This window comes from Empidonax traillii, unplaced genomic scaffold, assembly GCF_003031625.1.
Source record: "Empidonax traillii isolate 1590-97213 ecotype Southwest subspecies unplaced genomic scaffold, ASM303162v1 scaffold391:size1093220, whole genome shotgun sequence".
Lineage (NCBI taxonomy): Eukaryota > Metazoa > Chordata > Aves > Passeriformes > Tyrannidae > Empidonax > Empidonax traillii.
Window position 1 is genome coordinate 621,303 of NW_020955584.1, and position 12,149 is coordinate 633,451.

General features: G+C 35.5%; 1 protein-coding gene across 3 annotated transcripts in view; it reads right to left on the reverse strand.

The window, feature by feature from the left end:
• UBR2 (ubiquitin protein ligase E3 component n-recognin 2) overlaps positions 1 to 12,149 on the reverse strand; it is a 57,847-nt gene that overhangs the window by 32,751 nt on the left and 12,947 nt on the right. For 2 of the 3 annotated variants that reach the window (XM_027893496.1, XM_027893498.1), the window contains exons 5-13: positions 11,857 to 11,984; positions 10,762 to 10,900; positions 9,073 to 9,135; positions 7,728 to 7,848; positions 5,084 to 5,191; positions 3,476 to 3,564; positions 2,531 to 2,629; positions 260 to 423; positions 75 to 174 (exon numbers count right to left, since the gene is read on the reverse strand). In XM_027893496.1, coding sequence (XP_027749297.1) covers positions 75 to 174; positions 260 to 423; positions 2,531 to 2,629; positions 3,476 to 3,564; positions 5,084 to 5,191; positions 7,728 to 7,848; positions 9,073 to 9,135; positions 10,762 to 10,900; positions 11,857 to 11,984 — 1,011 coding nt within the window. Of the gene's footprint in view, positions 1 to 74; positions 175 to 259; positions 424 to 2,530; positions 2,630 to 2,703; positions 2,803 to 3,475; positions 3,565 to 5,083; positions 5,192 to 7,727; positions 7,849 to 9,072; positions 9,136 to 10,761; positions 10,901 to 11,856; positions 11,985 to 12,149 lie in introns of all 3 variants that reach the window. The other variant, XM_027893497.1, reaches the window with a different exon arrangement.

Below are 12,149 nucleotides of genomic sequence, written 5' to 3' on the forward strand. Positions count from 1 at the left end.
TTCCATTTTTACATCATGATAGCTAACTTCCTGCTTTCATCTTGCAAAATTTTGTAATTCACAGATTTACATACCTGCATACATTTGAGTAATTCTAAGAAGGCATCGAAACCCTCCAGGAACTTGCGTCTCAAGTCATCTGACCACTCAGTTGGTTTACTTATTAACACATACCTGGGTAGATGAGTAAGATGCAAGTGTTAATTTTAGATTTTTTTAAACTCCATTTATCAAATCAGCACACGGTTAATGTACTTACTTGAGATCCAAAATAAGGCTCTGAACACGTCTGAATTTGAAAGCCTGCAGAGCAGTGTAACGTTCAAACTGAAACCTGCCTTGGATGTCACGGTGCCTTAAGTGGTCCATGAAAGTTTTGATGATAGTGGTCATGAGATTTTCTTCTGTTATTAGCATTCGAGCCTATGCCAAAGTACATTGAAATTTGCTGTAATTAACAGACACAGCTAACAAGATTTTCACACTGCACCATGAAGTTTATAAAATACATTCTTTTTTATCCAATAGTTATATCAATAAAACCAGAACACTTAAAGGCAATCTTTTCAGAGAATCACAGAAGGAAAAGAAAAAGTAAGCTAGCCAAAAATTATCAGAATCGAGATCTCTTTTTTCAGACCCCTTCTATACAGAAGTTTGTCTATGGAAAGGCTCCTGTTAACCCATATAATTATGACACATGTTATTATGTGTCTTATAATTAACTTGTACCTCCCTTTAAGTATGTGTTGTGTCCTCTCATATAATTTAAGTATGAGCCCTTCAGGGGAGGGACAGCTCTTCTGCTTTCTGTTTACAAACTGTCAAGAGCCGTGGTGAACAGAGCATCTTCTGAACTGCTAAGGAACTGTACAGTGCAATTTCCACACGGAAATTACATGACATTACTTGTAATTCCCCTCAGGGACTACTGCATATTTCCATGTGTTGTATGAAACAAATCAACAGGGAAAGTCTGTAAAATACTGTCTTCCACACACAGCCTAACCTAACCCACCTCCACAACAAAGGAGGGGGCACTAAGTAGGCACTGCCTGTTCCTACTCGTGAACACTTCCAAACTTGCCCATTGTGTTGGTTCTCCAGGTTAAATGGGGTGAGCCCTACAGTTCTTGGATCTGGCTGGTAGCTTGTAGAAGACTGGCCACTTTGTTCTACCCCAGTGACACTGCAGTTTTTGACTAGAGCTTCTGGGTTCCACAGTTGCTAACAATACTTGGAAATAGTTTCTAAAATGCTACTGCAGGGGGGAAAGAAAAAGTCATCACCAACATAGCTGCCCATCCACCCTCAAGCCAAAAAAACTCAGTTAAAGTACTAAGACCATTTTGAAAATGTTACTGGAGGGCAGTGGGGTGGTTTACATTCTTCAGCTTACTTGTTTAAGAATGAATGGCTCTAAACATACAAAAATACTACTTAATTCATATGACAGGAACTTATAATAATTACTTTCATCAGTCTATTCTATCATTCTGCAAAAGAGTCAAAAACCATTTGCTTTACTTTTTTTGCATGCTTTTAAAATAGAACTCATGTAAAAGGGACACTGCAATCATTCTGCTTCAGGAAATGTTTCAAACTACATTTTTAAAAAATATGGATTGATTCACATACTGTACCACCCCATCTGCCAAAGGAAAAAATACCATCATAATCATTTGAATAATACTATTTTGTTAAGTCTAACTCTAAGTCTGAATAACTCTTACTGAAAGCATCAACATTAGAAGGGGCAACATATTATTGCCCTGAACAATGGGAACAAAATCCTGAGGTCCTGTTGAATTCCCAGGAATAATATCTGCCACTAGGAAACTGAAGAACAACTTTTCTCAGTATTGTGACTGTCATGCTACTATTGAATTTTAGAGCTCAATTAAGCTGATTAAATTTGGGAGGATTCAGAAGCATTGATTTTTTTAAACAATTCTGGGTATGAAAATCAGGCTTTTATTTCCAGTACAGCTCCACAGTTTAATTTGTCTAATTCATAATACAAGCAAAGACAGACTTATTTGGAGACTGGAGCAAAAAAAAAAAACAAAAAAAAGCTTCCCAAACAAGCATAAGCTGGTGAAAGACCAGCAGAGCCGGGAGAAGTCACGGTGCTTGAAGCACTGCAACAGAAATTACCTGCATCAGAATGGTGCTCTGAAACCATGATAGGCAAACCACAATATAGATTTCTACAAACAGTAACTGTGGTTCAGTATGATGAGGAATTTAAATGTTATGTGTGTTTGTTTCTAAATAAATATGAAAGTACCTTTCTAAAAAGAGTAGAACGTAAAAAGAAAAACTGAAAACGCCCAGCTGTCTCTGGGAAGATAGACTCCAACTTTGCAGTGCTGAATGCTTTAACTTCTAAACCCATAGCAATGCACGTAAACAGTCTGACTGCTCTGCGTTTCCACAGTAACATTAAAGAAATCTGAAGCCTTGATTTATGAAACTTGAGTGGCTTTTAACAAATAAAGATTTCCTTTTTTGGTCTTTTAGTACTTACAAGAGAAGGCACTGTGAATATCTGTATCGAGAGGTCAGCAATTGAGAACTCTCTGTCGTGGTCATCTTTCATAAAATCACTCTGCAATCGCTCATAGTTCTATTAAGAAGGAGGCAAAAAAAGGCAAGGAGTGCCAACTATCAGTTTTTAAAAGAAAGACAGGCACTACTCACCAGAGTAGGTACAGTGAAGAGTTGGACAGACAGAGCAGCCACCGATACTGCCCGTTCGTGATCATCCTCCATATAATCTCTCTGCAACTGCCGGTAATTCTAAACAACAAGGGGAGATTCACCTCTAATCCACACTGACCTGATTTTTTAATTTAAATGTCTGCTCTGGGAAACTTTAATGCCATGATAAAGGGAAGAGTAGCTCTTAAGGATTATTATATGGATATTCTGCACAAAGAATATGACAACTTAATCTGCTCACATGTGAGATCTACTCACTCTGATTTTCACAGTAAAGGCTAACATTTTATTTTCTGCTCAAAAAAATTATTTGTCTGTAGCAGAGTGAGCAGAATTTTGCAGTGCTGATTTAAAGCATTTCAAATACCGGTTACTGCAGAAATACTCATAAGCATAACTAAATTTAAGCACTGTTTCTGAGCAGTGCTTTAACAGCTTACACCTCAACAATAAGACGTGATTAGCTCTTAAGAAGTGATAGCCTGCACAGTTGATGGTGAAGACAAAAACATCTAAACTGCTTTAGTTCTGGGAAGTCTGAAAGTCCATTTCCTTCCCAGGAGATGAGATGCCATTATAACTAATATTTCGAAGACTAAAATAAAGTTGTCAGCATTTCATTTCAACTTCTCACTTCCAAAAAAAGGCAAAAAAATCGGGTAACAGTTTGTTTGAAGTACTGTATGCTAACTAAACTCTCTTCACTGGACAGTTTAGGCATTTAATGGCTCTTAGTAAGAAAAATACTTACTCTTGCAAAGCGGATAGCGAAAAGTTTCTTGTACTTCAAATCCATAAGCAGACTGCTCATGAATAACTGGTGATACACATTTCTAGCTCCTGTCAAGAAAAATGAACGAAACATTGCATGTTACTATATTCTATCAACATATTATGGAAACATTTAGAAAAGTAAGCATCTACAGAATGAGGCAAGTGTTCATTTCAGAGTAGAAGCTGCTTTGATTAAGTCTGTCAGGTGGTAGCAAAGGATGAAGAATACATAAACCAAAATTCTTCAAGAGGCATTATTTATTACTCCTGTATAAGATAACACTGTTGAATGGGAACATAAATCTTCAAATATAAGGGAAGTCAGCGAAACAAGAACAGAACTCTGTTCCTCCCCAGGATAAACAGCAGATTTGGATGGCCCAGGGAAAAGAGGAGCACACTATTACGAGAAGTGTTCAAAAAATTTTCCTAGTTGTGAACATCTCCATAAAATAACCAGCTTATCTGTCTCTGAATTTCTATTCTGTCTGAACAGAATCCCAGAAAATATTATCAATATGAATGTGATTCGTCTGTATGTAGACTGGACACAAATGCACATATTGGACACAAATGCACCTTTTCTTTCTGTAGGTCATTTTCAAGTCAAAAGCTATTACACTATTTTCTTAATGCTGAGTAATTTTGGAATACAAAAAAAAGTATAGAAATACTGATGTTGAAATATAAATGCAAAAGTTACTCCTTCTTCCATGGAAGACAATATCCTAACAAAATCTGTGTTTAAAATGCTGTAATGCTCCATAAAAGCAGTATCTTTCAACTCACAAAATCTGCAGTGTCAGGCATTCATTCTCAAGACAAAGGGCTTAGAGAAATAGAAACTAAAATAATCATTTTCTCCATATTACATACACTATTGACTTTACTTTTTACTTATTTTATTGCTACTCCAAGAAGTTCCCGAGACAGACATATTGCATCATTCTATACCCTTTCTGTGCTTCTCTTTCTTAACCTGGCCTTATATGCCCTTTCAGGATATCAAAAGAGACACAGAATCCATGATGACAAAGAATTTAACTACCTCCCATTCCTCAAAATTACAACTTTTCTAGCCAATCCCATTGTATCAGTCAGACTTTTAAATTTTCAAGGGCTCTAATATAACAGAACAGTAGTTTTCACTCAATGTTCTCAGAACAGCTAAGAATACCTCATGAATACAAACACAAGTCAAAGCAGAAAACCACTGCCCTATCTCTTAAAAAGATGCATTTTGGTAGATATGATGCAGATGCTGAGATCCTCTAAAGCAGACAAACCCCAAAATGCTCTGTTTTTTTACTCAGTTTCCTTTAACTATTGTCATCTGCATATTCAAGTCAGCCTTCATTTTAGACTCCTTTAAAAAATTAAGTCTAAAACCGACCTCGTCTCCAAATGGTCTGTTCTTTTCTTAAATATACTTGGGAGTGTATCAAGAAGGGATAGATTATAACAAATCAGGCAAATTTATCTGTAATACACTGCAGTAAAACTGATCAAACATTAGCAGATATAGCACAGGGAAAACTTATGCACAGCACTCTGTAGCATTTTCCAGAAGATTGAGAAAACTCACCTTTCCACAGTTTAGAATCATACAGCATCAACTTATCCACAAGAGAGGAATTTTCACCATCTGGTCCTTCTTGTAAACCAACCTGACACAATATTCGACGAAGGCCATCTTAATGAAGAGAAATGATACAAGTTAGTTATAGCTTAAACACAAACATATGTTATTTTGACATACTGAGATTTTCATAAAACACAGAAGTCATCACACATCCTTCTTTTCCCTGACAAGTGAATAACACCACTCATACTTTGCTGATAGACACACAAATATTTCATACCTTGCAAGCTTCACACTTGGCTTTTATGGAACATAAGGAACACTGTGAAACTTGCCAAACACAATGATCTGTTTCAAGGTTATCAAGCAAAAACGCGCTTCCTTAAAAGTGTGTTTGACTTACTAATATAAAGAAGAGTTACACAGGAGGCTAATTTTATAGGTTTTATTTGTCTGTTTAGTGCCCTATCAAAAGGAAAATATAATTCATAAATGAAATTACTCATATATGAGTTTTTTGTTTACACTTAGGAGTTGGTATAATTTCAAACCTTCTCTATGTACTTTTTTCTAATGGAAAACAGTAATAATTATTATATAAGCACGTAAATTATTATATGCTTGCAGATGAGCCTGCATCTGCAACAGAGCACAGCCCTGACACACTCATATTAAGAATGTTCAACCTGGTTTTGCACTGCAGATAACGCATATTCCCTAAGAACTATGTGACTTACAGAGGCCTTGTTTCCACGTGCTGTTTGGCCTTCTCAGCTTCTTAGGTAGAGTGGGCAGTGGCTTAGTGCTGTGTGTACCATCCTATGGTACAGTTCTATAGTCTGAGAATCCCCAGAGCAGTTTGGGGTTATTCCCTTTCGCATTACCAAGTTCAATTCCAATCAGACAACAAATTAATGGAAACCACTGCATTGTTCAACAATTATCAAACAGACACTTACTCCTGAAGAACTGACATTTGCTAGGAAGGATGTAGTAGTCAAACTTCTCATGAAGTTCCATAGCAAGGTTTTTTCCTCTTTTTTCATGACAAGAATTTAACATTCCTTTCACAGCAATCATCCAACCTAATTCCGTGGCACAGCAAATGCTATTGCCCTTTGTTCAGGGACATTTAAGTGTAACCACTTAAGCAGTGCAACTCTGTCACCACATGTTACAGAAAAGATTGAGCAGAATTTAGTTGTTTGGGTGCGTTTGTTAAAAAGCTAAAAAAACCCCAGACTCAGGAGTACATTGCAAGCCTGCATTCCAAGATGTGTAAGGCGGTTCAAGTACTTGAGGACAGAGGTCACAGACAGAACGTATGTGTGCTGTTTACCATCAAACACGCTTTTTGCCCTTCTGAATCATAAAGAACACAGCATTTAATGAGGTGAACTCTTCAAACTTCAAAAACACTACATACACACAGTCAAACTGAATTCAATACTTTCTTCTGCAATTTGAGACATCACTAACATATTCAAGTTACTTTTTTCCACTGTCATTTAGTGCTGAAAATTAGCGACTGTGTCACCTGGCACAAATGACATGGCACAAAACTGGGCTTAAAAAAAATCAGAAAGACAGTGCCTGCCTACATGTGTCACTGAAAGGAAAATTTATCTCAGAAATCAAATATCTTCATAACTCCTTTCTATTAATACCTATGGTTTGCCAGCAACACTGGCAAATAGCTGAACAAACTGCTACCATAACTTCGGTTGAAATGTTTGATTTATGTATATTTAAAAATTACTTACACAAACATTAACTACTTATCTTACTAAAACAAGAACATGTTACAGAGGCCCTATGCCTAAAATCTTGACTAGCCTTCCCATTACCAGTCTAACAAAAGGTATAGTCTCTGAAGAAATCTTGTACTTACGCAGAACATATATAATATTATAGTTGCATGTGCTTTGCTAATACTTCTTGCTAACATTTTTCAGATGCATACAACATAAAATGCACGAGGGAATGTATCTACATTTCTACATATCAGCAGTTTGACACTTTTCCTTTTATTTCCCCTCACACCTCATATCTTCACAACCTTAAGACTTACCAGGACAAAGGAAGAAGCAAGTCAAAACAAGCACAGAGCAGTTCCATAAGAACTGATACTGTGTATCTTGATTCCTTCACGAAAACTCTTTTAAAAATCTGATTAATACTTTGTTTGCTTCTATACTTACCAATACCCTCCACACATCCTTGCATTTTCTCTGTTGTTCTACTTAGCAAAAAAATCTGAAGCAATCACTTTCATCATCATTCATCAAATTACTTCTGAATAATTTTGTTTTATCTAATCAGACAGGTTATTTTCAGCTTACTGCATTCATTTAAAAATGCAGGGACTGAAAAATAGCTTTTTGGCACACTGCATCTGACAGTGAGTCTCAGCTTCTGTTCAACAGCAACTAAACAGAAAAGACTACGTAAGACTGGTAGCACTTTCACATGAAGTTAGAATTCAGAACAGCACTCCAGCAAGACAAAATAGAATGAAGTCTGACAAGTTATTAATAGCTTTGCCTTATACATTACATATCTAAACTAAGTGGACAAAATTGCTTCAGAAAATCAGCTTGTCTCATAAATATTCTCTAACTTACTCAAAAAGTTCAAGTTTGCCCACCTGAATATCCAATAACACTTCCAAGCCAAGTTAGGAGCTTCAGCCCGAAGCTCTGATGGGCAACAATAGATGAATGCATAACTTGTACTTTCAATGGCTTTGTCTGACGACTGGTATTTCTCTTAAAAAGGAGAGGAAAAAGAAGGCAACACATAAATTAATGTGAGGACTGGCAGATATTTCTACAAAGAAACACAGCATTCCTATGATTAATTCCAATCATTTATAATATTAATACATATTCTGATTACTAACACCTACATAAAAAAAAAACAAAAGCCTGAACCTTATTTACCCTATTAATATTTGAAGGACCTTATTATGCAACACCAACATATGTAGGTCAATCCATTTTCCACCCTTGGCCTCTTATCAACATACACACTGATCTGCTGCATGTTACTGATAAGCAATACCATGCACAACCTGAGACGGCCGTACGTGTTTGTTTTTCACATGACAAGCAAGTCACACAGCAGCCCACCACAGTTTTCAAAAATACAAATTAAACACACTGAGTTAGAACAAGAAAGAAAGTATTTTCCCTCATCTCTGTGTTATAAACCATAATAGTTAGATGTTACACATAAAAGCCATTTTTTCTTTGACTGCATGGGCACTAAGTTAAAAATACGGCACAAATTTATCTTCAAAAAATAAGCTAATGCTTTCAAAATACCTTAAATCATTTAAGATCTGTAAATCTAGTTGCAGCATTTGGTTTTCAGTGGTAGCTCTATTATATATAAACAATTTATTACATGTGATTAAGTACTGCACTGCAGCAGTTTAAGAAAAGTTAAACAGAAAACATTATTCCCATGTTCTTACACAGAGGAACCTTGCAACATAGAGATATTATTAATATATTTACATATATAAATGCAGAAAAGCAAAATGAAATTGTATTTGTAGTTTCACAATTCAACTGGGATTCAATCCATAATAATTTCCATAATTGTGGTTTTGAAAGACATAACTTCATTCTATAGGAAAAAAACTAAAATAGTTTAACTTCACTGATCTGAACTGGCACGTAATTCTGAAAGATTACATTTGAAGTTCCTGATCACGTTCTGTTTTCTGAGGGAAAAAGTCGTCTATGAACCTCTTTTTAGAAAATTATTTTGGGTGTAAGGTAGGCCATAGTAGAAAAAAAAACAACACATAAATCTCTATTTTGATAACCCTCCTCCGTATATTGTAGATAGTATCTCCAACACTTTGTATTACTAAAATATCAAGATTCATTACAATAGCAGCATCAGAAAACTGTGTAGCAAAGCCTCCTCTTGTTTAATATGAGGCAAATCAGTAGATAATACCACTTACCACCATCACTTACCACTATTACTGATTTTGCTTGGTCACAGTACTGGAAGTCTCCATATCGAACAGACCTACGTCCCTGTGAATTCATAAAGACATAACTTTACCACCAGCTTCAAAACAAGAAGTTCCATTAACAAAAAACACAACAGTAAAAGCTTCAGATGCACAATAACCACTCCTTCTTTCATGCTACTTTCAATTTAAAGTACTGTATATGTTACATTCTTGGATTTCCAACATGCATCCTGTACTTTTTAAAACAAAACAAAATCATATGCAGTCATCTGTTATACTAAATTTTCTGTGTATGGCATTGTTCTTAAGATGTAACCATCACACTTTTATATTTCAAAATACTAAAAACTTATCTTTAGTATGAATGCATCAATCAGTTTTGGTAGAATTTGAAGATATTTCAGACATTCCAGTGCCCTTTAAAAAGCAGATACTAAAGCCAATGGTCTAGTAAACATACACTTAAAGCACTTGCTTAATTTCAAAAGGAAGCTTTTCAGTCTTTCTGTACTGTCAATGCATAATCAAAACAGATAGTTGATTGAATTTATAGTGTATTATAGACAGAACAGCTTACTGATATTTTAGATCTAGCCTGATGACAAATCTGCTTCAGGCATAATATTCTCATTTCTTTCACATACATGCACATATATATACATATGTGTTCCTGAACGTATTTAAAAGTAGGACAGGATCAACAGCAAGGAAAAACCTAAGTGCACCCTACAATGCACAGTATGTGTCCAGGTCAGCACATATTTAGAGGATCTTTTGGTATCACAAAAAAACAAAGTACTGATAATACAAAACCAAACTCTAGTTCAGTGGTCAGTAATATAAAGTGGTTATATCTCCTTCTCCACTGGCCTTCTTGAAGCACTTTAAGTACTCAAACTAACATTCATATTGCCATTTTGGAAGAGATTTCCTCCTCACACCACCCCCCCAAAAAAACCATAAGGCAACAAACCAAGAGAAAAGGACACTCATTTTCATGGCAACTGTGTATAAGCTCATTGCACAAATAACAAGATGCAGTTGTCCTACAAAGCATTCCTTTCTTAAAAAGATACACAGGAGCCACAACCACAACACAAACATAACTTCTGAAACCAACGTACTAATTAAAATTATATTCAGCATATAGTGATTCTGAACTCACTGTTCTTTCTTAATACTGTATGAAATGCTTCACCTCTTCCTGCCATTATAATTTGACGATTATGAAAAATTAAATGAAATTAAATTAATAAAGCCCCACAAACCACAAGTAGTTCCATGAGCACCAGAACAAAAGCATTCAATTATGGATTTTAACCCTCACAGTTAACTGCTGTTACTCTGAGAAGCATTTCCTACGCTTGGAGCACACATAGGGGCTCTTCCAATGTCAGCTCCCCAGTGTACAGTCAGGGATGGGCCAAAGCTGCTGCCTGTCCTTGACAGAGGAAAGAGAAACACCCTGCCATCTACACTTACATGACTTATGGGAAAACATTTACATTGAAACATATATTCAGTGTCAGGTCTGGTTTGGATTGGCCCATGAGTCAAGACATTTTACTGTGGCGTGACACACAGGGCTCAATCACATTAACCACATGTTTTGGGAAAACAAACTGTAGTCATATAAAATAAACATTAGGGTAAGGTAATTAAATGTTCTAGCAATTAATTTACTTACATCTCTATCTACTGTTGTTGCAAAACCAATGGCTTCCTTCTGTGTGCAGTTGACAGCCTTCTGAAGAGTATAAATAACTTGTTCATAGGTATGGACTTCATCATTAAACAGCATGCAGTAGTAAGTGTCACTCTTCTCACTTCAAAGCAAAGATTGAATTTATATCATTCAAAGCAATGTAATTAAAAAAATCTTCTAGTTTAACAAAGTTTTCCACCAAACAGACAACCCAAGCCTGGGTTTCCTTTGCTAAACTGGAACATATCTCAACAATTTATTTGAAAAGGGTAACTCCTGTCCTCTATCAGAATGTGCATCTTTCCCGCAGAATTAAGTCCAAAATTAGCAAAATCTCAAGACAATATTTCAGTCTGAATTTTATTTTTTAACATCTGTTGATTATGAGTTGACATTTTCCTACTAAAGAGAACACATTTCCTTCCAGTGCAGCTGTGCTCATTACATTCCCCCATAGTTTCTTAAAGATTTCAGCAGTCTTGGCATTATTTTGCCACACCTGCTTTCCTGACATTGCACAAAGGTCTATTAGACAACAAAAACTTGGCAGTTTCTTAAAAAAACAAACTCCACAGTCCTCAAACCACAACTTATTAAGCTCACAGATTCAGTTCAATCTGTTGATTCCCATCACAGTATTCTTGCTCATAAAACACAAAGTAAAAGCAGATACTAACAAGATGTCACAAGCTAATCCATAATAGCTGTGATGCTACAATACACTTAAACATTCTGTAACGCTTCAAAATTTGTAGTAAGTGGATTCCCAAAAGCACAAAATACTTCTGCCATCAGAATTTCAGTAACTTTGATCATAAGACCCTTTTCAATACTAAGATAATTAACATATGGGAAAGAAATTGTTCCATCATTGCTATGAAGAGAAATACACTTTACAATCACAAAAGTAAAAACTATGAGAAATACAAATGTATTACAATTATTGTAGCCCACTGTCTACAAAATACTTCTGAAAATTTTAGGAAAGGCAGAAAAGATAATTAAAATCACAATTTTTACTTTCAACTGTAAATATCTGCAAGCCTTTAAAAGGTAGAAGACAAATACTATACTTACGTCATTTCTAGTCCAGGCAATTCATTTTCCTTTTCCCATGTTAATATATCTACTGCATATTTAAATGTGATGGCAAAAATATTATAAGCTCTAGCTACCATATCTTCAGGTAAGTGCACAAGAGGATCCTGGAAAATACATATAAATAGCAAATGAGAAACTAAATAACATTCAAAACAAACTCTTAAATTTGCACCTCTCTTTTATCAAAGATGATGTAAGTATTTTTAATGACGTCTTTCTTTAAATGACTTCTCATTTGAAAGGAACAGACTCAATAATTATCCTGTTTT